This window comes from Acinonyx jubatus, chromosome E1, assembly GCF_027475565.1.
Source record: "Acinonyx jubatus isolate Ajub_Pintada_27869175 chromosome E1, VMU_Ajub_asm_v1.0, whole genome shotgun sequence".
Classification (NCBI taxonomy): domain Eukaryota; kingdom Metazoa; phylum Chordata; class Mammalia; order Carnivora; family Felidae; genus Acinonyx; species Acinonyx jubatus.
This window is the reverse complement of record NC_069397.1, coordinates 9,157,584-9,179,445: the sequence shown is the minus strand read 5'-3', so window position 1 is coordinate 9,179,445 and position 21,862 is coordinate 9,157,584. Positions and strand designations below refer to the sequence as shown.

General features: G+C 55.8%; 1 protein-coding gene across 1 annotated transcript in view; it reads right to left on the bottom strand.

Moving 5' to 3' along the window:
- LRRC75A (leucine rich repeat containing 75A) overlaps nucleotides 1-21,862 on the bottom strand; it is a 46,977-nt gene continuing 25,115 nt past the window's right edge. The window contains exons 2-4 of the mRNA XM_027047648.2: nucleotides 15,564-15,692; nucleotides 5,103-5,218; nucleotides 1-2,047 (exon numbers count right to left, since the gene is read on the bottom strand). Coding sequence (XP_026903449.1) covers nucleotides 1,507-2,047; nucleotides 5,103-5,218; nucleotides 15,564-15,692 — 786 coding nt within the window. The 3' untranslated portion in view covers nucleotides 1-1,506. The remainder of the gene's footprint in view (nucleotides 2,048-5,102; nucleotides 5,219-15,563; nucleotides 15,693-21,862) is intronic.

Here is a 21,862-nt window from a genome sequence, read left to right as displayed (position 1 = left end):
TGGTTTTTAGTATTGATTCTTAAAAATGTATTTGGAGAAAAGTTTGATTACTGCTGTTAGATATGAGCAGTCCAGGTATTGGCATTTGTCAACATCTGTATGGTCCGGCCTAAGCTGTTCTCCTGTAACAACTTCAGACTTTAAGGGTGAAAGTTCCAAAGCATTTAAGGCATCCACACCTTTGATTCCAGTCTGTTGCCCTTGGGCCACGTCCTTTTGCATAGCCTCCACCTCCTGAAACTATGCTTAGTCCAACCTTTGAGCAGTGGCAGGCAAGGTGCCATAGTTTGGTTCTTGACCTAGCCCCCATCTTGCTGCCTTCCTGAGTTGGAATCTTGCCTGTCAGCGAGGCTGGAGGCCTGTCAGGCCGTGCTTCCCAGCTGTCTGCCATTTGCCTGAGCAGTCTGGTCACCATCTATGGGCTTTTTTTCAGCTTAAAAGGGCTGTTTTCCAATCTCCCTGGACTTGAAGTCTATGCCTTGGGTCTAGGCTTATTGTGCCTAGAAGGCTTGTAGGCCTTGAGTAAGAAGAGAGGGTGAAAAAAACCTTTGCTTCCTCTCCTTGGGAACCTCTACTTTTGGGAGGCAGTAGATCCGCCAAGAGTTTGAAGTTTAATCTCATGGTCTTGGGTTTTTTTAAGGAGCCCTCCATAGGAGGTTTTGGGAGTGTGCTCCATATCACGAATTACTTTGGGGACTTTGAGAAATTCTGAGAAAGACCCTTAAGATCCTTTTAAAGGGGCAGTACTCTGGCTTGCACACTAGCAACACTGAACCCTAGTGAAGGGCTGGTAGACTTTGGCTTGGGGCAGGGGTTATGGTGTAGGGTTTCTGGGTGGGCCTTTTTATGCATGCCGGTATTTGTAGGCATTCTGGGATGCTCTTGAAGGGTATGGGGTGGCTGGGCCTGGGGTGGGGCTTCAGAAATGGAGGCGGAGACTGGGAGTGGTTCCTCAGCCCCCAGGGCTTTACAGGGAGGAGGTAGAACCTACTGGAGTCAGGATGGAGACTAGGCTCTTGGAGTCTCTGGGCAGCCAGTGCCCGAACCCCCCACCTTCAGCCAGGTATGAGGGTAAAGATTCCAACCTGCCTTGAGCAGGGGCACACATCTGGGCTATCAGGGTAGCATCTGGCTGGAGTTTGCTTCCCAGGATAGGAAAAAAATTCTCTATCAGGAAATAGGAAGTTAGATGTAGGGCCAGAATTGCACTCTGTTCCTGTGGGTGAGTTCTTACATTAGGTTAAGCTTTCCGCATCTCCAAACAGACTGCTCCCACAAATCTGCCAAGGATGATTTCTCAGGAGCAGAGGAGATTAGCAAGGGGGCAGTGGAGACCGAAGAGAAGTGTTACACAACCCCCTTTCAGATGCTACAGTCTGGCTCCCGTGGCTGGGGCTGCCCTGGCCAATTTTGGGGGACAGCCTGAGGCCCCTAGTGGGGCCCCCTAGCCTGCCTCAGTCACCTTACTCCACCAGGACTCCCTGGGGAGGCCCCCCTACGTCTGTGTCATGTCTGAACTCTGCCTATGTTCTCCCTGCCCTCATGGTCTTCAGCAGGATCCTGAGGGCCGCCTCCAGGGTCCTCCTGGCCCACTGGCCCATCCCGGGCCTCCTCCCCACTGCCCGGGCCCTCGCCCAGCTCCAGGATGGTGGGTAGGTGGCCCTGCTTCGGGGATCGCTTGCGCAAGCTGAGCAGGAAGGGCTGGGGCAACGAGAAGATGTCCACGTTGTTGCCCAGGTCGATCCACGTGACGTTGGGGAACTTGCTGGGGTCCTTGAGGGTGTCGGTGAGGTCACGCAGCAGGGCCCGCGTCAGCCGGTTGCCGTTGAGTGCCAGCGTGGCGAGGCGGGGCAGGGCGCTGAGCGCCGGCAGCAGCTGCCGGACCATGTCGTCCGTGAGGCCGGTGAAGCCCAGCTCCACGCTGTCCACCTGTTCCCCGCAGCGCTGCAGGTAGCTGGTCACCCGCTCCAGGTCCCGCGAGGTCAGCGGGATGCCCGACAGGTCCACCGTGTTGTCCGGAGGGCTCCCAGCCAGGACAGCCTTGAGGCTGAAGGGGAGAAGGCACAAGCGACATTCAAGCAGGGGGCCTTTTCCCCGGGGGCAGCAGTGGCCGCCACCACGGGGCCACCTTCTGCTCTGCAATGCCAGGGATGGGAGAGACCAGGCCCTCTGGTCCCCGTGGTACTACCTCACATCTCAGCCTGGCTGGGCCCGGCTGTCCAGAGCTTGAGGGGCCACAAGGGAAAGAAAGGCCCAGATGTTTCTGCAGTGACTAAGGGTACGTTCTGGGTACCCATAGTGCCTGCGTTTGCATCTTCACTCTTTTTTTTCTTCCTACGCGTGTGATCTTTAGTCACGTGACCTCTAACCCTGTGCCTCAGTTTCACCTGAACAGATGGAGCTAATCGCGTACCACAGAGTTGTTCATGAAATAAGGTCATAGGCACAAAGCATTTAGGACAATGCCTTGTCCATGTGAGTTACGAAGAAGTATTTGCTGCTGTCATTACTTGGACTGAGCTTCCTGCGTCCCCAAGAGTGCCACAAAGTCTCCTGAGGCCTCTCTCGCAGGATAATCTTGCCCACCAGATGGGGGAATACTTAGGGAGAGCCCTGTAGGACCACAGGCAGGGGTGGGGTGCAGGGGCTCTGGGCTTGGGGGGCAGGTAGCTGCCGACTCCTGGAGGCTCAGTGCTCTGCACCCCCACCCACTCTCCCATCTGCTACTCCTCGCTCTTCCTGCTCCTCATTCTGTGGCCAGAGCTCCCCATTTCCAGGTACCACATGAGCCCCAGGGCTCCAACCGTGGGCAGGAGAGGAAGGTGGAGGGGGCTCGGCCTGTTTCAAGAGCATATGTTAATAGCAGCAGCCCAAAGATGGCGGCTTGGACAGAAGTCTCTATTCTTGGGATCTGAAGCCGGAAGGCTCCTAGCAGCTGGGTGATCGTGGCCAGTCAAATGGCGACAGTAACATCCCCTACCTCGTTCAATCCTTCAGCAAGTGTTTGTTAAGCTCCCACTACATGCCAGGCACTGTCCTAGGCACTGGGGTCACAGTAGTGGACAAGATGGACAAGATCCCTGTTTTCACTCTACTGCGGGGGGAGGGTGGGGGTAGGGTGAGACAGACAACAAACGAGATTGAAGTGAGAGGGGTCTGCTCAAGGAAGCCTTCTCTGAGGACTTAATTTGAGCTGACATTTAAAGAAGTGGGCCATCAGAAGAGTCTGGTAAAAGTTCCAGCAGAGTGGGTACATGCAAAGGCCCTGAGGCTGGGAAGAGTTGGTGTCTGCGAGCCAGCAGGAAGGCCGCCTTGTTTGCGGTGAGGGGAAGTGAGAGGTGAGAGGCCACAGAGGAGCAGAGGGCCCACCATCATGGAGGGCCCTGTTTAGACTCAAGTGTGATGGGAAGCCGCCTGAGGGGAGCGAAGCTGTTGAAATGAAGAATGGGCTGAGCACACGTGTGTGCTGGGGAGACAGGAGAGGAGGCGCCTGGATTCCAGCAGAGCTCGCATTTCTAGCTTTTCAATCCTAAAGACCTAGCTCACAGACTCCACAATGGCATTCCAGATTCCACGGGTCTTCCTGTCCTGCTCTGTCCCCCTCACCTCAGCCCAGTTGAGGGCTTGCTTCGTGAGAGCCTCACACTGTTCCTCCAGGATCCGGCTCCTCTCCTGGCTTTGGAGTGGGGGAGTCCAGAAGGGAAAGAGGAACCAGAGTTCTTGTGGGTGAGGGAGGGCAGTCCTGCCCCTACCCAGTCTAGGGGAAGGACACAAGCCACTCTGCCCCGGGGTCATTTACAAGGAAGGCAGGGGCGCTCTCTCTAGAAAGCCTTCCTTCCAGGCTCCCCTTTAACTGGCTTCCTATGGTGCTACCTGTCTCGGTCCACAGGTTCTGTGTCCCAGCTGCCCCGAACCCCCCAATCTTTAGAAGGTCCAAAACTCCTTGAGGGTTCCCATCGCTGTGTGGGCCAGGGGCATGGCTGGGGTCTGGATCTCCCTAGGAGCCATCCAGGAGAACCAGGGGGGATCCAGTGGGAGTGCCCATGATGAGGGAGCTTGGGGCAAGTTGAGAGCAAAATACAGGCTGGCACACACCCCCCCCCCCCCGACCCCTGCAGGTGGCATCTACATGATACTCCTCGGACACTCCTGGCCACCCAAGAACAAAGGAAAGGGGGTTTAAGTGCTCGCCATGGTGATGTGGGAAACTAAGGCAAATGAAAAATTACTCCCTTACTGCCTACAGCCCATTGACAAGTCCTTGGCACAGGCAGAGTGACGGTCCTCTGGGAGCTCAGCTGCCTCCATGATGACACTTTGCTAGGGGCAAAAGAGAACCTTAGCTTAACTTGTCCCAACCTCGAGGATCCTATAAGTCTACTTCCTTTATCTCAACTCCCCCAAGATACATGCTGGCCATCATACTCCCAAGCTTATGGCCCCTGATACACATCTAAAGGGTCTCATGGCTGAGGTTTTATTAAACAGTAATAAATGGCCTTTCCCTAGCAACAGCTAGCCCCTCAAGGTGCTGGAAACCTTGCTTCCAAAATTCCTTAGAGACTTACTCTATCCCCGACCCCCTCCCAACCTGAGGTATATAATGAGTTACCCCTCACGACCCCAATGCAGCTCTTCCTGCCCGTGGGTCCTGTCCCTGTGCTTTAATAAAATCACCTTTTTTTGCACCAAAGACGTCTTCAAGAATTCTTTCTTGGCCGTCTGCTCCGGACCACCCCACCATCACCCCAAAACCTCATCACCCATATTCCGCACACCAGGAATTAGAAACTCCTCCCGTCGGCCTCCCCACCCACCCCTTCTGAATGGGCCCACACTCCCCAGTTCCCCATCCACAGACAGGGGTCCCGCCTGCAGCTTCCCTCATGGCTCTCGCCCTTGTGGAATGCCCTCCTTCAGTCTCCCCTCCTTCGGGCACCTTCCAAGACCACCCCTCTGGTCTCAGCTCCTCCCTTCACCCCCGGGGGAGGGAGTGTGGTGTAACACCCGGCCTGGCATGGGTTCACTTTGGGCTACTCTGGAGGGGGAGGGGAGGCTGGGCAGGGGGCAGGGCAGCTCCACCTCAGGTGACGGAGACTCACCAGGCCTGTGGCTTCCTCTTCACCAGCCCCCGGTGCCGCCTCCACTGCGAGTGGGGGCTGAGGTGGTAAGTCAGCTGCCTGCACAGCTTCTCCGTGGCGCCCAGCGCGTCGCCTTCCTGCAGAGACGACCACAGGCAGGGGGTCCCTGAGGGGCAGGAACAGGCAGAGGGGCCCAGGCCCTCACCTCCAGCTTCCCGTCTCCACTGGAGGAGCACGACACCCCCGGGCTGCTCACAGAGGCCTGTCCTGCCGGCTCACGGAGGGACCCCCTTAGTAGAGGGCAGTGCTGCCAACGGATCTGCCTCATGTTCTCGTTTCTGTGAATTCGTTGCTGTCGTGGCAAAATCGAGATTTACAGAGACCTCTGAATTCCAGACAATCTGACCGTTGAGCAGAGCTGAGGGCTGGCTGACCCCCTAGCTAGTATTCACCCTGGTCTCTGCCTCTCCCCAATGTCCAGGGCCTTTCTGCTCACTCATTTGCTCAACAAATACTGACTGAGCACCCCCTCTAGGTGACAGGCACTTGTTCTAGGAGCCAGGGATACAGCCGTGAACAGATGGTCCCGCACTGGTCTTTCACATAGTAAAGACGAAAGGGAAATGCTTTTGTGGTGCCTCGGGGAAAAATGTCAAAAGAGGGAAAATAAAAGAATGGGGAGGCCAAGTCTTTTCCCAGCCCACTTCATTCATCTACTCTAATCTATCTGGACAATCGGCTTTTTTTTTTTTTTTTTTTTTTTTTTTTTGGTAAGTAAGCTCTATACCCAACGTGGGGCTTGAACTCACGACCTCGAGAACAAGCGTCGCATGTTCTACGGACTGAGCCAGGCAGTGCAGGCCCGTCCCATCAGCAGTTTGGAGTTTGAAATAACTGTCCTGAATTGTGTCCCGACCAAAGTTCTTAAATTTGGGTCCTAATCGCAGGTACCTTGGAATGTGGCTATATGTGCAGAGCAATTAAGGTAAAATGCGGTCATTGGGGGTGGGCCCTAAGCCAGTATGACCGGTGTCCTCATGAAAAGAGATTGGGACACAGACATGCACAGAGGAAAAGACCATGTGAGGACACAGGGAGAAGATGGCCATCTCTAGGCCAAGGGGAGGACTCAAGAGATCAACCTTGCCAACATCTTGACCTTGGACTTCCAGCTATCAGAGCTATGAGAAAATAAATCTCTGCCGTTTAAGTGGTATTTTGTCATGGAGGGCCTAGTGAACTTACACTGGGTTCCAGGGGGCATCAGAGAGATGCTAGAGAGACGCCAGCTCTGTCCCAAGGAACGTCAAGCCCACAGACGGTCACCAAGCCCTGGGGGAGGGAGGGCCAAGAGGGCGGGCTCTTGCCAGGTGGCCCAGTGCTAAAAGCTGAGAGCCAGCAAGTGCTGGGGCTCAGATGCAAACCCACGTGCGGAGAGCAACATGTATGTGGTGAGGTTCAACCATGAACCTGTGACCAGTGCTCAGCAGAGTGCCCGGCGCTCAGTAAAGGCCAACTTGATGGCCTGTGACCATCGTCACTCTGCTAACGGAGAAGCAGCGTATTGAGTCGTTAAGAGCACAGACTCAGAGCCAAACCCGGTGGATCTTCCCCCTCGTTTTGGTACCTCCTCTGTGACCTCGGGAAGTCACTTGACTGTGAAGGGATAACAAACCAGAGTCGCGGGGCATTTTGTGAGGATGAAAACAGTTACAACTTGTAGAGTGCTCTGACTGTAGCTCAGCACGCAACTCTCCAGGAAAGCCCACTGGGTAAATACCGTGCTGTCCTGAGCGGGTAAAGAAGGAGGACTTCCATCCAAGGCTCAGATTTGAGTTTGGCTTTTAAGGGCTGATATGGGTTTGTGATTTTTGCATGGAGAGAGGAAACGAGGCATCCCTGAGTGAGGAGGAAATGGGTGCAAAGGTTTAGGTGTTGGCTGTATTACGGGGGCAGGAGTAGGTGACAACCTGGGGTCCTGTCACTTCTCGCCACCTCCATGGCTACCACTTGGTCCAAGCCACCACCATCTGTCACATGGATTACTGCACACGGACGTTATGCTAGGACTTTACAGAATCCCCACAACACCCCAGAGCAGAAACACTTTCATTATCCCCATTTTGAAGAGGAAGAAACTGGGGCGCCTGGGTGGCTCAGTCGGTTGAGCGTCTGACTTCGGCTCGGGTCGTGATCTCGCAGTTCACGGATTCGAGCCCCGTGTTGGGCTCTGTGCTGGCAGCTGGAGCCTGCTTTGGATTCTGTGTCTTCCTCTCTCTTTGCCTCTCCCCCACTCACACCCTGTCTCTCTCTCTCCAAAAAAAAAATATAATTAATTCATTAAAGAGGAAGAAACTGAGGCCTACAGAGCAGGGCTGGGGCTGATGGGAAGGCAAGAGAAGACCTTGAGGGTGGGAGACGAGAGAGCGAAGAGGCAGGAAAAGGGGGTGTTGAGTGTCCAAAGAGGCGAGGCATCCGAATGGGGATCCAGGAGACACAGGCTCGAGAGTGAATGCAGTCGGTTTAGACAGCACCTCTGGTCTCTGGTTCTCCAAGAACCTCACTTCCTACTGCCCACGCCTTCTGATAAACAAATGTCACCCGTCACTTCAGGCGATTACACGTGCAAACCCCTGGACTGCACGTTCTGATTCCTAGACTTAGTCTCTTGCTGAACCTCGTCATATGGGTGTGTCGGGAAGGGCTGAAAGTGACCGGGGCCGCCACGCTTGCCTGACCTGGCACGGGGCGGAGAGGGTGTGGGCTGGGAGGCGATGAGGACGGGTCCGGGCTTTGGGCTGGGGAGCTGGGTGAAAGGCAAGGGGCTCCAGGGGAGAAGGGACAGAAAGGCAGGGCAGGGTTAGTGTCCAGCTCATTTGGAGCCACGTGAAGGATCTCCTGGAAGATGCTACTGGAATTACGAGGCTGGGGCTCAAGGCACATTCATCACATTCATCAGCCTCTGATGACACCCTCCCCCTCAGCCCCCCGGCCATGGAATGAGCTAAGGGGGAGGACACACTGGACACAAAGGGATGGAGAAGGCACAGTGTAGCCCTGAGCGCCAAGGAAAAGGGAAGAGTCTGCGGGACTCCAGTGAGGAGGCCTCGGCCAGAAGAGGCTCAGGGAGGGGCGCCTGGGTGGCTCAGTCGGTTAAGTGTCCAACTTTGGCTCAGGTCATGATCTCGTGGTTCATGAGTTCGAGCCCCACGTTGGGCTCTGCGCTGACAGTTCAGAGCCCGGGGCCTGCTTCAGATTCTGTGTCTCCCTCTCTCTCTGCCTCTCCCTCACTCGTGCTGTCTCTCTCTCTCTCAAATATAAATAAAAATAATAAAAATAAAAAATAAAAATCCCTGCTGCCTGTGGCCAACCCCAGCATGGGTCTGCAGCTTGCGTGCGGGGCTTGTTTCAAAGCTCCGCAGGTGATTCCCCTGTGTCGCCAAGGTGGAGAAGCACCAGTTCAAACGCTTCAAAGACAAGACGGACCAAGTGCGTGCGTGAGACTGGGTGGTCCGCCCGGCTTCACTCCTGGGACCCCTCCGGGGAAAGAACATCGCCACCCTCCCACGGCACCTGCCCCAAAGCTGAGAACCGAGCTCCTCAGCTTGGGCTCCTCCTCCAACCACTTCCCAGGGTTGCCAAAGTCCGGGGTCATCCTCTGGGTCTGAGCGGCTGGGCCTTGGAAGGAAGAAACAAAGAGAGGAAAAGGCGGCAAAGCAGCCGCCGCAGTGCGCGGACACGGCCACGAGGGGGCAGCCGCGTGCAAGGCGCGGCAACGCGTGGACCGTGCGCGGCCGCTCCCCCACCTGGGAGACTGAGCAAGCCCGATTCCTCACCAACAAGGACAATGGATACGGTCACCTCACCGCTGATCGGAGACTCAGCGCGAGCTAGTGTCCTTCCAGAAGTGAGAGCTCCCCTCCACTATGTAGTTTGTCTGGACTACACACACAACAGCCAACATTTGCTGCTCATCTACTGGTCGGCGTCGCCCCTGCATTGTATGCACAGCCTCGTCACAATGCAGTTAACTCGCAACCATCCCCTGAAACGGGCGCTATTATCCCCACTTTACAGACGAGAACTGAGGCTTACGGAAGTGGAATAGACTGGCAAGCCCCACAGCTTGTAAAATGGAATGGGGACTCCAAGCTCGGCTCTGAGGCTGACATCCTTCCCGACCTGCCATCCCGCGCTGCGCTCTGCGCTGCCCTCCCGGGGATACGCCTTTTGCTTTCGGTGGGTTCAAGGTGTTTCTCTCACTTGCACCCACAAAAGCCGCCTTAAGCAAGCCCATCTAATTTTCCCCCAGCTCCGTCCATTTTCGAAGGCCCCTCCCGGCCTCCCTTCTGCGGAGAACAGGACAAAGCAAGGGCTGGCCCCGAGTTGGAGAAGTCAGGAGAGGGTGGGGAAGGGAGAGGACGCAAGGAGAGGGAGGCGGCAAAGGAGGAGGAGGAAGTGCCGTTTCTGCGTGGTTTCCAGAAACAGCCGCCTCTCGGTACAGAGCAGCCACGCGCCCCTTGTGCAACCTCGACCGAGGAGTTTGAACACCGGCGCCGCAAAGGAACGGGGTCCGCGCGCCCTGCACCCAGCAATGCGCGTTCTGCAGGGCCCGCTCTGCTCGCCAAAGTGGTGAGGCCCAGCAGCCCCTTTGTGCAACCAGACCCCATCCCGGGCCGCAGCTGATTGGCCCAGAAGCGGGCACTAGCAGACCGCAGCCAACCAGCCGTGTCCTGGGGACGAGACACACCCCCGTCTCCTCCCCGGGCTGGATGCCCCCCCCCGCCCCCCACCACCCACCTCCAGGAGTAAACCCGGAGCCCCTGGAATGGAGAGGGAGGCCGGGGTGAGCAGAGAGGCGGGACGGAGAGAGGTCTGCCCTGCACTCTAGTTCTAGCCCCGCCTTCCAAGCGTGGCTGTCTTTGGGCCCCACAGGACAGCTGGATAAATTCTCTTCTTAGCCTGAGGCAGCGTGAGTGGGCTTCTGTTACTTGCGACAGTCCTAACCCACGCCCGAGGCTCAAAGGCGGTTTGTGGAATCAATTCTGCAGCCCTTCCTCCCACCCATGGAAAAGGAAGAAGAAAGGCGAGGGACATGGTGCAAGCCAGGGGGGACCGGGCACTGCAGGGTGGGGTGCGGGTCCCGCAGTGCCTCTTGCGGCCTGACCATTGCCTCTGACCCGGGCCCTGGGGAAGAACCTGACGGCCTCTCACTGGCTTGTCAGGAAAGATGCTTAAGGCCGACTGCAGTCCCCTCCAGGAGGGGGTCCCAGCATCTGGACACTGCCCCACCTCCCTGTCAGATGGTGGCTCCCACCTGCCATCCTGGCTGCCCCAGGCACCTTTGTGTGCTCCCGCAGGCCCCAAACCAGCACAGCCCCCCACTACTACAGCCCCAAGGCTTCCCCCACTCATTCACAAATTCATTCATTCATCAGATACCGACTGTCCTTCCTACCGCACGCTGGATGCTGCTCCAGATACCGAGTTCTCCCGGCTTTTCTCTTTACTCCCTTCCTGGAGTCCATTATCTGCTCTTCTCGGTGCCCGGAAGGCTGAGCCTATAGACAGCATCACTGACCCTCTTGCCCGGGCTTCCAGTCGGGTTCAGCTAATGAGAGCGATTGGAGCGAGATCAGAGGACAGGAGGAAAGGCCCTTCTCTTCTCATTCCCTTCTTGTTTCAGCCTGTGTGGTAGTCAGCCTCCAAGATGGCCCCCACCACCCATCCTGGCCTCCTGTAATAGCCCCCTTTCGTAGTCTCCTTCCACACGGCATCAGGGCTGACCTGAGCGGTCCATAGAATGTGGCTGGGTCATAAGAGATATTGTGGTGTCTGCCTTGCTCATTATTGGATCACCTGCTCAGCGATAAGCCAGCTGCCACGATGTGAGGAAGTTCAAGAGGTCCTATGGAGAGGCCCGTGTGGCAAGGAGCTGGGGGCTCCTGCCAACAGCCAAGGGATGTGCCATCCGGGAAGGGGGTCTGCCAATCTAGAACCACTGATACTCTCCCTGTCTCAAAATAAATAAATAAATAAATAAATAAATAAATAAATAAATAAAAATACTGCACGGTTCTAGAAGCAGGGTTCTGGCTCCCATGTCATGGCTTGCACCCACGGCCCTTTCTGGTAACAGCTTCCCACTGCTGCTCATCTTTGGGTGTCTCAACATCCCCTGTTGGCTTCCGTGTGGCCTGCTTCTCCCCGGGGCCCTGCCTGGCGCAAGAAGTAACGGCGAACGAGACAGATGCCATCTCTTGCCTGTTCGGAATTGACATTCTGGTGGGGAAGGCGGGCAGTAGGTTAGCTCACGAGTAAGCAAGCCAGAGAACTTCGGAGACCTGCGAGTGAAATAACGCAATACACAGAGCAAAGGCTGGCCGGGACGACTCTGCGAGCTAGGCTGGTCAAAGGTGGCCCTGGAGAGGACACAGTCGGGCTGAGCCTGAACGGAGGAGAGGGCAGCCCAGCCAGAGAGGGCAGGTGTGGTCACAGGCAGGAGCAGGGTCCGTAAGGTCAGGAAGGATCTGGATGCTCTGGGCACAGGCAGGAGGGCCACGTGGCTGGAGCAGAATGAGCAGGGCAGACAGGGAAATAAGGAATGATACAGGAGATGCAGGCAGGGGCAAATAAAGAGTTTGGTTTCAGCCTACAACGCGACGCCACAATGGAAGGTATCTCAGGGAGGCGCACGTGTGATCCAGGGCACCTTGCGGATGACTCTCTGGGTGTTCCCAGAGCATAGAGGGCAGGAGCAGAGGCCCAGAGTCCAGGTGGAGACTCTGACAGCAGCCCTGAGACGGGGGACGCGGGGACCAGGAGGGCCTTGGAGAGACCCCAACCATTGGGGAATCAGGGCTGTTGGAACTTGCTGGCTGTGGCAGGCAACATGGCTGTTCCGTCCCAAACGCCCTTGGATCCACGTTTCCCAATTTTGTGCTTCTGTCTGGACGGCCCAGGCGAGCCAGTGAGACAGATGTGCCTGGGGGCTTACGTCCCAGGGGAGCCCATCTATGGTTCGAGCCCCGGGGTCCTCGAGGGACCAGGCCAAAGCCACCTGCCCTCCTCAGGATGGAGCCTGGGCTGGCCTGGCTTCCCTGGGACACCTCCTTAACAGATTGCTGTCCACACACCCTCATTTTAGCGTCTGCGTGCGGGGAACCCTACTGTAGACACGATGGGATAGATGTGCGGGGCTGGAGCTGGGGCCCAGGGAAGGAAAGAGCCTCAAATTTCCCACTAAGTGATCTGTGCTCACAGTGGGGGAGGGGTGGTGACTCACGGGCTCCAGGGCACAAATGTCCAAGAGGTGGGTGACTTTTGAGTCTGAAGCGGGGCTGTGGATTAATCAGCACACAGTCACGGGCGGGATGGGGTTCTGCCCGTCCCCTTCCGCCTCGGGACAGGCACAGACCCACCCCTTTGCCAGGGCCCAGGCCCACCTCCAGCTGGGACACACGTCAAGAAAATGGATGGGACTCATTCAAGGGGGTCGTCTTAGTGGTGGGAAGGGTTATTTGTCTGGTGGATGCTCCACCAAGACTGGACCAGGAAGGGTTGCTTCCTTTGTCCCGTCTCACAATTGAGGGAGACGCCCCCTCATCGTTGATGGTCTTGACATCTCTGTCTATAACCTTAAGGCTCACACTTGGGTGAAAGAGCTAAGAACGGGAGGTCCTGGCCAGCCCCAAGGCAGTCATGTATTGGGGGTGGGCCTGGGGGCTGCTCTTACCACCAGCCTCGGGGCCCTGGAGTCGGGACCGCCCATCTCGGCCTCCACCCCAACCGGAAGAGTCCTTCAGAAGGGCTTCTGCCACATGGCCTTAGATACGGGCAGGGGAACCCACCAGGCTCCCGGGCCTCCGTTAGGGCTGACGCCACCGGCTGGCTCTCGGAAATCCGGAAAGCAGAAGCCAGACCCTTGTTCTCCAAGACTCTGAGGCCACTGCCGGCCTCCGTGCCCCACAACTGACGTGCTGGGCCCGAGCACCCTGCTTGGCACATGATTGGTGCTCGATGACTGAATTATACCTTAGCTTCTGCGTACAGGGGCTCCTCCATGCCAGACACACAGCGTCCTTCTCAAGAATCATTTCTCCGACGGGCCCACAGGAGACGGTGTTGTTATCCCCCTTTGGAGTGGAGGAAGATGAAGTTCAGGGGTGCCTGGGCGGCTCAGTTGGTTAAGCGCCAACGCTCAGTTTCCGCTCAGGTCATGACCTCACAGTTCGTGAGTTCGAGCTCCACGTGGGACTCTGCGCTGTCAGCCCAGAGCCTGCTTGGGATTCTCTCTCTCCCTCTCTCTGTCTCTCCCCCACTCTCTCTCTCAAAATAAATAAATAAATAAATAAATAACCTTAAAAAAAAAAGAAGAAGAAGAAGAAGAAGAAGAGGCCAGAGAGCTAGCCAGTTCTTTTTCTTTCTGCCACGTGAGGCCACGGCAAGAAGGTGGCTGTCTGCAAACCCAGAGCAGGGCTCTCATCGGAACCCGACCATGCTGGGCACCCTGATCTTGGGCTTCCGGTTTCCAGAACTGTGAGCAACACATTTCTGTTGTTTATAAGCCACGCGGTCAGTGGTAACGTGTTGTAGCGGCCTGAGCTAAGACAACAACAGGGCCCTGTGGTCGCCGCCCAGAAGGAAGGGATGGAACTCAGCACAGAATCCCTTGGGCCACCTCTCCTTCCCGCCCCGTCCAGTCTCCTGAGGTCCGGCATGGGCGGGCAGGGAGGGAGGAGGGGGGACGGGTGCTCAGGCTGTTCCCGCACAGGCCCCCCACCTCCAGCCCCCATGCAACCCTGCGAGCCCCCACTCAAGCCCTGAGAGAAGCTGCTGGCCATTGAGGGACAGTGCAGAGATCCTGAACAGCCGGTCCCCACTCTGCCCGGAACTGGGGTCCAGATCACATCTGGAGTGTAACCTTTATCCGATGACTTCATTGCCTGAATCTGGTCTTCCTCAACGTTAAAATGGGCATGAAAATAACATCTCTCCCAATGAGCTGCTTTGAGTGTCACCCCTTCACCTGCGGGCATCTAAGTTCTAGAAAAGGCAGAGGTCTGGCACCTGCGAGGTCTACGGACTCTGGTCTCAGCTGCTCCAGGCTGAGCCAGGTATAATCTGAATGAGAAGTGAAGGTGACTCCAGGCCCAGCCGGTCCCCCCCCCACGGCTCCTGGCACCCGCCCCTCTTCCCCGGGCCCGAGGCTCCCAGCCTGCCAACCGTCACTGCCAGCTTTTTCTAACCGGCACATATTTGAGCCCAGCATCCCTGCCTTCTGCTGCGTCCCACCACCAACCCTCCCCCACGCCTGCCGCCGACCGGCTCCCAGCCCTTCAGAACTCACTCCTCACCTCGGAGTCCTGGCTCCAAACAGCCCCAGAAGCCAAAGTCAAGGCCCTAGGCAAAGGCCCAGATGGAGGCTCAGCTCCAGAGCAAGGTCCCAGCCCCCTGGACGACTGTGGGTCTGAAAATCACCTCCTCCCTCTTATCCTAGATCCTACTTTGAAAGCACGAGCTTCCCTCAGGCACTCCTGGGTCCTGCTCCGGCTTCCCTGCCCCTGTTCCACGCTTCTTTTGGAAACTGCTAGAAATTGAGGGATGGGAGAGAAAAGCTCCAGGGTGGGGCTGCCCCACCCCGGCCCTCCCGGGCCCTGCCAGGGCAGCTCTGGGTGAGCCGGCCCCGAACCCCTCGAGGGAGAGGGGCAGAGCCTCCCATCCGGAAATGTCTAAGTAGTACCTGGCTGCGGAGCTAGGGACCCCGGAGCTTTTCCCTCTCAGCTTCGGAAGCCAGTGGACGTGAGCAAAGTGGGTGGGTGGAAAATGACATTCAGCCTTAGGCAGGGAGACCGCTGGGAGTGGTGGGGACTGAGGCATGCCGGAGGCAAGCAGGGTCCCTGCGAGATTTACGTGGCACCTTTGTGCACATAAGGAAACGTCCGCCTCTAGATGGACACAGTCTTGCACCGGCGCCTAAGGCCTGGTGGCGGAGACCGGGCTGGATCTGAGTGGTCTCCTGTCTGCCCTCACCCCTGCCACCTCTGCTCTTACGTGTCGTTGTGCGAGGTACAACCTACGTGACTCTACGCGGTGGCCCTGGCCCCACGTAATAGGGGAGGCTACTCAGCTCCAGTCCTATAGAAATGAGGGCTTCGTGTTACCAGAACTTCCCGTTTTTCAAGGGTAGCTAAATATGGAGAACGTGTGAAATATTCTGAGTTTTACATGTTGGCAGTGAATTCGGATTTAATACACTCAGGAGCCAAACAAATCCCCTACTGATCATGCTGATCTCTGCTATGGATGCTGGGCCTTAGGACAGGGCAGGCATCAGGCCCGCTGGCTTGATGTCTGCACAAGGAGCTTGTGCCCTCGGCCCCGGGCAGTATCGACCAACCCTCCTGGGCACTGGGTTCTTTGGCAGTAGGGCGCCCGCCTCACACCCCCAGATCTGGCGGGCTCAGACCACAGCTGCCCTACCGGCTTGGGGCAGTGGATGTAACGGGCCAGGCTGATGATGAGGTCGTGTGTGATGGGATCCACCAGGTTCCGGAAGCTGGCGTAGCGGTACAGAACGTCGTCCAGAGAGGTTGACTCCATGCCCAGGTCCTGCAAGAGTGAAGGACGCCCAGAGGTCAGGGGCGGCTCAGCCCTACCCCTCGAGTCCCACCCAACAGGCCCAGAACAGCCCTCTGCTCTGGAGGTGGCTCAGTGCCCTGCTCCAGCACCCGGGCAAAGGCGGAGACCCCCCCCCCCCCCCCCCGCCACACACACACACACACACACACACACACACACTCCCTTCAAGGTTTCCCAGCTGCAGAACTTCCCCAGGGGGGCAGGGAAGCCCCTGCAGAGATGGCCTTCCCAGTGCAGGGATGTATCTATCTCAAGCCCTCCAACCTCTGGTCAAAGGTTTTCATGCTTCCTGAGGTCATTTTTACTCCTCCTTCTTGGTGGTCCTTTGTCTTGAGGGGCTTCTGAATCGTGGAGTTGAATGAGAGGCTGTCAGGTGCCCAGAAGAAAACCCCACCAGGGCTCCCACAGAAAGGGCATCAAGTGGGGGCAGAGCTTCCCCAAGCTTGAGGAGGGACAAGGGTTTGGGAGTCACCACACATGGAGAGCCCCAGTTGGGGGCCTCTGCAGACACCCCTGGCCTTCCCAGCAACGGACCCCATGGGCTTGGCCCAGAACAGTGACCAGTGTGCATTAGGACCCAGGGGCCCGACTCCAAATGTTCTGGACTATGTAAGACCCAGAGATTCTTACACAGCGCCAGGGAAAGGGCAGGCTCCCCAAACAGGACTAAGTGTGAATTCCCCACCAGTCAAGCCTGCGGAAGCTTGAAACAGCGTTAATCACTTTAGAGAAGTATAGAAACATGGGTTTCTACCCTAGAGAGTTAGAATAAACTTTATGCCCTCTCTGTGTGAAAAAGCAGGGGTAAACCTTGTGTCTTTCCTCGAGCGCCTCGCCCCAGTCTCTGTTGTCCTCTGGTGGGAGCTACGGTTTCTGTTCTCAGCTTGGTGTCTTGCCTGAACCAGGCAATGGTAACATTTCCACTCTGGGGGGGGGGGGGGGGGCTGCCCCCAGCCCACTTTGAGGACCACTGGGGCCACTGAAGGTGGGCAGGGAAAGCAAGTACCACCCACTTCTGCCGCCCTCACCCTACGGCCCCTGGTCCCCTGAGCTGCACTTGAAGCTGCCCCCGCACAGGCCAGAGAAGGGAGCATCCCAGCCTGAGTTCCCAGGGGCCAGCGCCCTGGGGCATAGGAAATGTGTGCTTAGTGGGTGAGTCCCAGGAGGGGTTTGCTCCCTGCCATTTTGGTGGGGGGGGGGTGTCCTGAACTTTTCCAAACACCTTCCCGTGTGATGCTTAGAAATCCCATAAGGTTGGGGTGCCTGGGTGGCTCAGTCGGTTAAGCGTCCGACTTCAGCTCAGGTCACGATCTCGCGGTCCGTGAGTTCAAGCCCCGCATCGGGCTCTGGGCTGATGGCTCAGAGCCTGGAGCCTGCTTCCAATTCTGTGTCTCCCTCTCTCTCTGCCCCTCCCCCGTTCATGCTCTGTCTCTGTCTCAAAAATAAATAAATGTTAAAAAAAAAAAAAAAAAAGACATCCCATAAGGCAAGTAGGCTGCGCATCGTTATTCCCAATTTACAGATGAAGAAACCAAGGCCCAGGACTTCAGGAATGGAACGTACGACATGACGACTGTGGTCATTGCTGCTGAGTGAGCGCACATCCTAAGAGCTCTCATCGCAAAGAAGAAAACATGGTTTTTCTTTTTTTTCTCCCGTAACTACATGAGGTGAGGCGATTAACTCAGCTTACTGTGGTAACCATCTCACAGTGGCTGGAAGTCAAGCCGTGAGGTGGTACACCTTAACCTTACACAATGCCGTAACTCAATTATCTCCCAGTCACAGGGCGTCTGGGTGGCTCAGTTGGTTGAGCGTCCGACTTTGGCTCACGTCACGATCTTTCTGACTCATGAATTCGAGACCCGCATCGGGCTCTGTGCTGTCAGCTCAGAGCCTGGAGCCTGTTCGGATTCTGTCTCCCTCTCTCTCTGCCCCTCCCCCACTAGTGCTCAGTCTCTCTCTCCAAAATAAATAAAAACATAAAAAATTTTTTTAAAATTATATCCCAGTCACAGTGGAAGACAAACAATCACCTATAATAAAGATGTTTTTAAAGAAAAATTTCAGGGCGCCTGGGTGGCTCAGTCGGTTAAGTGTCTGACTTCGGCTCGGGTCGTGATCTCACGGTTTGTGGGTTTGAGCCCCGCATCAGGCTCTGCTGACAGCTCGGAGCCTGGAGCCTGTTCCAGATTCTGTGTCTCCCTTTCTCTCTGTGCCCCTCCCCTGCTCGTTCTCTGTCTGTCTCTCTCCAAAACAAATATTAAAAAAATTTGTTAAAAAAAAAAAACAAAGAAAAATTTCAGGAATGGGTGGGGGGGTGGCTATGTGTCAGTGGGGGGGGGGGCGGGGAGCTCTTTGGGGATTGCTCTGGTTTATCTGGTTTATCCGAAGTGAGTTGGGCTGGAGGCCGGATGAACGTGCAGGGAATGCCATCCTGAAGTCCTGAGGTTTGGTGGTGACATTTTTAAGAGCAAAGAAAGGAAGGATCTTTGCTTCGTGGATCTGGCCGGGGGCACCTGAGTCGGTTAAGTGTCTGACTTTGGCTCAGGTCATGATCTCTGCTGTCAGCACGGGGCCCACTTTGGATTCTCTGTCCCCCTCTCTCTCTGCTCCTCCCCCGCTTTCTCTCTTTCTCAAAAATAAATTAGCATTGAAAAAAAGAGAGAAAGAAAGAAAGAAAGAAAGAAAGAAAGAAAGAAAGAATAAAGAAAAAGGAAGGAAGGAAGGAAGGAAGGAAGGAAGGAAGGAAGGAAGGAAAGAATCGATTCCAAGGGCCAGTGAGGGGGGCTTTGCTGCCTATCCAGCAGGAATGGACCTCAGAGGCAAGGAGCCCTCTGTCAGGGCCTCTGGCTGCTGAAATAATTTACCAGGGACCTAGATGCAGGGCTCAAGGTCTGGTGTGCATACTGGCACAGGGAGGCTTCTGACGTGCCAGCTGCCAAGTTCCACAGCTGAAGGCCTTTGCAGACCCAGATACAACACTGTTGCGGACCTCGGTCTCTGGCCTGACTTGTTCTATCCCTCGGCCAGCGCCATGTCCTGGACAAGCTACCTCATATCACTGGGTCTCAGTTTCCTTATCTGTAAAATGGAGCCAGGGACCCTCCATCATGAGTAGGTGAGGGCAATGAAACCAAGTAACATATGTAAACATCTGACTCAGGTCATGATCTCAAGGTTAGTGGGTTTGAATCCCACATCGGGTGACCTCAAGTCCTACTTCTCTCTCTCTCTGCCTCTCGCTCACTTGCACCCTCTCTCTCTCTCTCTCTCTCATAAAAAAGAAGCCTCTGGCGGGGAAGAATACCACCAACACAGCCCTCCCCACCCTACCCTCCTGGCCTCCACCCCCCTCCCCTCTGCAAGGCCCCTCCTCTCCTTACACGATTGCTCTTAACCACTTCTAGGACCACAGACCCATTTGAGAATGTGACAAAAGCCATGATCTCTCTCTTTAGAAAACTCGAGACTTAGGCCTCATGGTCAGCAGGGTCAGGGCACGTGTGATCTCAGAACACACACTGTTACTCAGTAATGTGCAAAAATGCATCCTTGTGGCAGGAAGAGGCTGGGAATGTAGGAAGGGGGAGTCACAGGGCCTGTGTTCTAGGGTCTTAGAAGGCCCATGTGTCAAAGTGCCGAGGCTCCCCTTTCCTGGGGCCGTGGGTGAGGGAAGTGGACGGTCCCACGGGTGAAAATGGAGGGGTGGTTATTGCCACGGCCAGAGGCCGGATTTGTGGCCACAGGAGGACAGAAGATACATTTATCTTTCTTTTCCTGCCTGTCCTTTGGTGAGATGTCGACTTCACGCCAGCCTCTGCCTCCCCCGTTTTGTCCCTGCCTGGATGTCCCTGCAGAAAGCACCAGATTGTAGGTTCTACCCAGCCCCCACACACTGTCAGTCTGCGGGCAACAGACTTCTTCCCTCTTGGGATCTGTTTCCCCATCTGTGAAATGGGCAGATGAACCACACCAGTAGTTACCAAACTGTATTTCCAAGATCTTGGGGCTGAAAGCAAGCAACAGACAGGCCAGAGGGGTCAGCAAGCTCTCGACAGAGCAGGCCACCCTTCAGTTAGAAACTACAGGAACACAAACAACCCCCCAAAGTAGTTCTGTTGCCAAAGCCAAGTCTGAAAACCCTGGACTGGTTGACTGCCCGGGCTCTTGCACTCCTTCCGGCCCTGCCCCCTCTTCCCATTTCCCTCCTTTCCAGGCCAGTAGAGGCCATGCCATCCGGGGAGGACCAAGAAAACCCTCGTTGTTAACCCTGGAGGCTGGAGCAGGTCTGGGGAGGCGCAAAACGTTCTTCCCAGAGCCCGTCGTGGTCACTCTGGGCACCCAGCCTGCTGACGGTGGCTCCAGCGGTGGGGGCTGCTGTTGTCTGGACTCGTTTAGCTGTTGCTTGGGAGGGGGGCGCCCAGGGGGAGGAGAGGAGGGTCTCCCCACGAAGGCAGACGTGGTCCTGCTCGGCCCTGCCCTGCTCACTGTGCTTTGGGTAACTGTTGGTCATGCCACAGCCCTCCCCATGAATTGCAGCCGGGGTGGGGCTCCTGAAGGTCCCAGGGCTGCGGGTTATGAGAAGCTGCAACCCGGAAAACCAGATGGGGGCTGGACAAGGGCGGCTGCACATTTTACTGCTGTTATTGCTTTGTTTCGACCCCACCTAGGCCCGCGAATGCTTGAGCTGCTTGAGGATATTTCTGGGCTCCCAGCTGTCCTCCCCACCCCGCTCTCCGAGGCTAATTCATGGGGGACGACTGTGTCACAGCTTTGCTCTGATGGCCCCACTGATGCTGCCCAACAGGGGCCTCCGACGTTAGGAGGCTCTCGGGAAGGGATGAGGCGGGAGGTAAGCGGTGCCTGCTGCGTGCACGGGGAAAAGACCCAAATCCACACGGGGCTCCTCCAGGCCACCCCGGGCACAGCCTTGGACTTGGAGGGGCTGGTCTGCCTTGCAAAGTACCAGGCAGTACCAGACCTCACTATGGTCTAAACAGCGGCATCTCTAGGAACTGGGCAAGCAGGGTTCCTTATCAGAAAGCTTGGGGACATCAGCGGGTGTCCCTGGGTCACTGCCATAGGCAGCTTTGCTTGGAGAGTGTCACCAGCAGGGGACCAAGGTGGCCAGTGGCTGGCACATTCCATCTCGTGTAAGTGGGGGCCCCATGGTACTTGAGCTTGAAGAACCAGGTTTGGGGACTCGTTCCTGTAGGAAGACAGGTGATGGACCTGAGGTTAGGGGTAGGGGTATGGCTTTCCAAAAAGTGAGCAGAGATCCGCGTAGACGAGCATTTCTCCAAGTGCGGTCTATAGTCCCGTTCAGGGGCTCTGCGAGATCCTCTTTTCTAATGACATGTCAGCGTGACCTAGATTTTCTTTGCAGACTTCAACCCCGACAAGCCGCTGCAAGAGATCGAATGCAGAAGCAGCAGGTATGAGAATCCAGCTATCTTCTGTCAAGCCACACATTACAGAGATTCGAAAAACTGTAAAACAATGCCACGTCCCTCACTGAAGTGTTTTCCGTTTGAAAAATGTAGTTATTTTTGTAAAAATTTATTTCTTGCACATGTGAGATTATTAATTTTAAAAGAATGAATAAATAAATCTTTAATTTTTATTAAAAATTTTTAAAATTATGTATGCTGAGAGAGCGAGTGAGTGAGCAGGGAAGGGGCAGAGAGAGAGGGAGAGAGAATCCCAAGCACGGAGCCCGACGTGGGGCTCAAACCCACGAACCATGAGATCATGACCTGAGCCAAAAACCAAGAGTGGAGTGATTAACCGGCTGAGCCACCCGGGTGCCCCAGGTGCCCCAATCTCTCTCTCTCTTTTTTTTTTTTTTAATTGTGAATTGGAGGTTAATTTATTACAAACTCATATTTTGTTTTTTTTTTTAATATATGAAATTTATTGTCAAATTGGTTTCCATACAACACCCAGTGCTCATCCCAAAAGGTGCCCTCCTCAATACCCATCTCCCACCCCCCATCTCTCTCTTTTTTTTTAAGTAAACTCTACACCTATCGCGGGGCTTGAACTCACGACCCTGAGATCAAGAGTCACACGTTCTACCAATTGAGTCTGCCAGGTGCCCCGAAATAAATATATAAATCTTTAAAACACTTTTGTTT